Consider the following 2417-nt stretch of genomic DNA (forward strand, 5'->3'; position numbering starts at 1 on the left):
TATATATATATATATATATCTGGATGGATTCTTAGAACTTTTGAAACAAGAGATCAGGAAACCATGATAGTCCTCTGGAGGACACTTGTCTTAAGCCACTTTGACTATTGCTCTCAGCTATGGTCACCACCCAGTGTCAAATTAATCTCAGAATTTGAAGCAATCCAACGAAGCTACACGAAGAAGATAGCCTCTATGCAGCATATAAGCTGCTGGGAAAGACTCAATAGATTAAGACTCTATTCCTTAGAGCATTGGAAGATCCTAGAAAGACTTGTCCCAAACTTTGGCATCGAGAGTTACACAAATACTTTGAACTGGGTGCCACTGCATAGTGCCAAGGACTCCAAATTTGCCATCAAGTTGTAGGACAAGATACTGCAATAGCCTGGGCTTCAGAGGTCCACAGCTCTTCAATATCCTCCCAGAGGACCTGAGATACCTGGATGTAGGTGTCTTCAAAATAAAGCTGGACCTCTTACTGTTAAGTGTCCTGGATGAACCAACTTCATGGCAGGAGGTGCAGATGGGGGAAGCAGCATCAAATTTCCTCATGCACCAAATGTCAATTCTTAAAAAGCATTTATAAAATTATGTAGCAACAACTGTACTCAACAACTGTACTAAAATTATATAGCAACAACTGTACTCAAAAAATGTACTCAATCCATTTGAAATGTTCATCATAATTATTTTGAAATCTATTTTTCAGTGTTGCCATTCATCATCAAGCCTGTATAATCTTACCTGTAAGGATCAAAATCCTGTAGATCTAACCTCACCCTTACTTCAGAAATCTTTAGTCATCACCATCATCTATCATTTTCAAACCGACTAGTTTACTGATCATAAATAAGTACCATTTATAGCATGTCAGCAATATTTTCATAAATTTCATATTTGTTTTTTTTTTTGTAATCAATATTTCAATTCATGTTGCTCCAGTTGACTCAGCTGTAGAGATGAGCTGTGTCACTAGTGCCAAGCTGTATCAGCCTTTGCTATTCCGTTGGATAACATTGGTGGTGTGGAGAAGGGAGGCTAGTATGCATGGACAACTGCTGGTCTTCCATAAACAACCTTGCCCAGACTTGTGCCTCAGAGGCGGGACTTTCTCGGTGCAATCCCATGGTCATTCATGACTGAAGGGTGTTTTTACCCTTTACCCTAATCAATACTACATAAAGAGTGACTATCTCTTTAAAAATGTATGGCTAAGTTTATTCATTGAAAAGTACTATCAGTATCTACTGCTAATCAGGTAATTCTTATTTTAATTACAATTCTTATTTATCTCTTGTTTAATGACAATTATTATTTTTTTTTTCTACAGATATAAACCAATTAAAAGACTGCTTAGAAGCTCTGCTTTATGAACACCACCAATTTTCAGTGGGAGCAACATCAACAACCCTGTCTAGTGTTAAATTGTTACAGAGACTTGTAATACTCGAAAGATATCTAATTGCACTTTCCAGACATTCACAAAATGAAGGGAAAGCACCTCTAAGAAAGAAGCAAGCAGACCAAACAAATCTAAATAAACAGAAAGGGTAGGCTGGAAAACTAGTTTCATTTTTTAATTTAAAACTTCGTTCTTACATTTTTATCTCCAAGTGTCCTTATATAAGTATCTACTACCATAACTGTGGGTTAGCTATTACTTGGTGAGTGCAACTCGATTGATGAAAACTGCAGAAACTTGTCAGCATATGGCATGGGCGTAGCTGTGTGGTAAGAAGCTTGCATGGTACTTTGAGCAAGTGTCTTCAACTAAAGCCTCAGGCCTTGTGAGTAGATTTAGTTGATGGAAACTGAAAAAAGCCCATCATGTGTGCATGTGTGTTTGTTCCCCACCACCGCTTGATAACTGGTGTTGATGTGTTTACATCCCTGTAACTTAGTGGTTCAGCAAAAGAGACTGATAGAACAGATGCCAGGTTTTAAAAAAATAAGTATTGTAGTCAATTCATTTGACTAAAAATTCATCAAGGTTGTGCCCCAGCTTGAACACTGTCTAATGAAATTGGAGGTGAGATACATTGAATGCACTCCAAAAAATTATTTCACACCAAAGTATGAATGGGTCCTTTATGAAATACTAGCAGTATAACCCGACCTTGTCCGGGTGAGACTTATTATGCCATCTACGATAAGTCTTGCTAGCTGAAAATCAACTAAAAAAGAAAGCCTTACAACGAAAAAATCCTTATGATGTAAATATGTTCATAATTCAAAAGACGATGAAATTAATAGGGAAAGTCTGAAGGCTGTTTTGCATAAAATTATTAAGCATAACTTGGGTTCTTTATTGCAAATAACTGTCACGTGGTAGCAGGATGTGCTAGAAATATCAACCAAATCTTTCCTTTTCTGGGGAAAGGAGCCGTTTGTGTGATTTTGGTGTCACATTTGTT

At 37.1% G+C, this 2417-nt stretch overlaps 1 protein-coding gene across 4 annotated transcripts in view; it reads left to right on the forward strand.

Moving 5' to 3' along the window:
* Nucleotides 1-2417, forward strand: part of LOC106884435 (E3 ubiquitin-protein ligase HERC2) — a 265512-nt gene that overhangs the window by 58206 nt on the left and 204889 nt on the right. For all 4 annotated transcript variants that reach the window (XM_052973690.1, XM_052973692.1, XM_052973693.1 and 1 more), the window contains exon 5: nucleotides 1334-1553. In XM_052973690.1, the coding sequence (XP_052829650.1) occupies nucleotides 1334-1553 (220 nt within the window). The remainder of the gene's footprint in view (nucleotides 1-1333; nucleotides 1554-2417) is intronic.

Source organism: Octopus bimaculoides, chromosome 16 (genome assembly GCF_001194135.2).
Source record: "Octopus bimaculoides isolate UCB-OBI-ISO-001 chromosome 16, ASM119413v2, whole genome shotgun sequence".
Taxonomy (NCBI): Eukaryota; Metazoa; Mollusca; class Cephalopoda; order Octopoda; family Octopodidae; genus Octopus; species Octopus bimaculoides.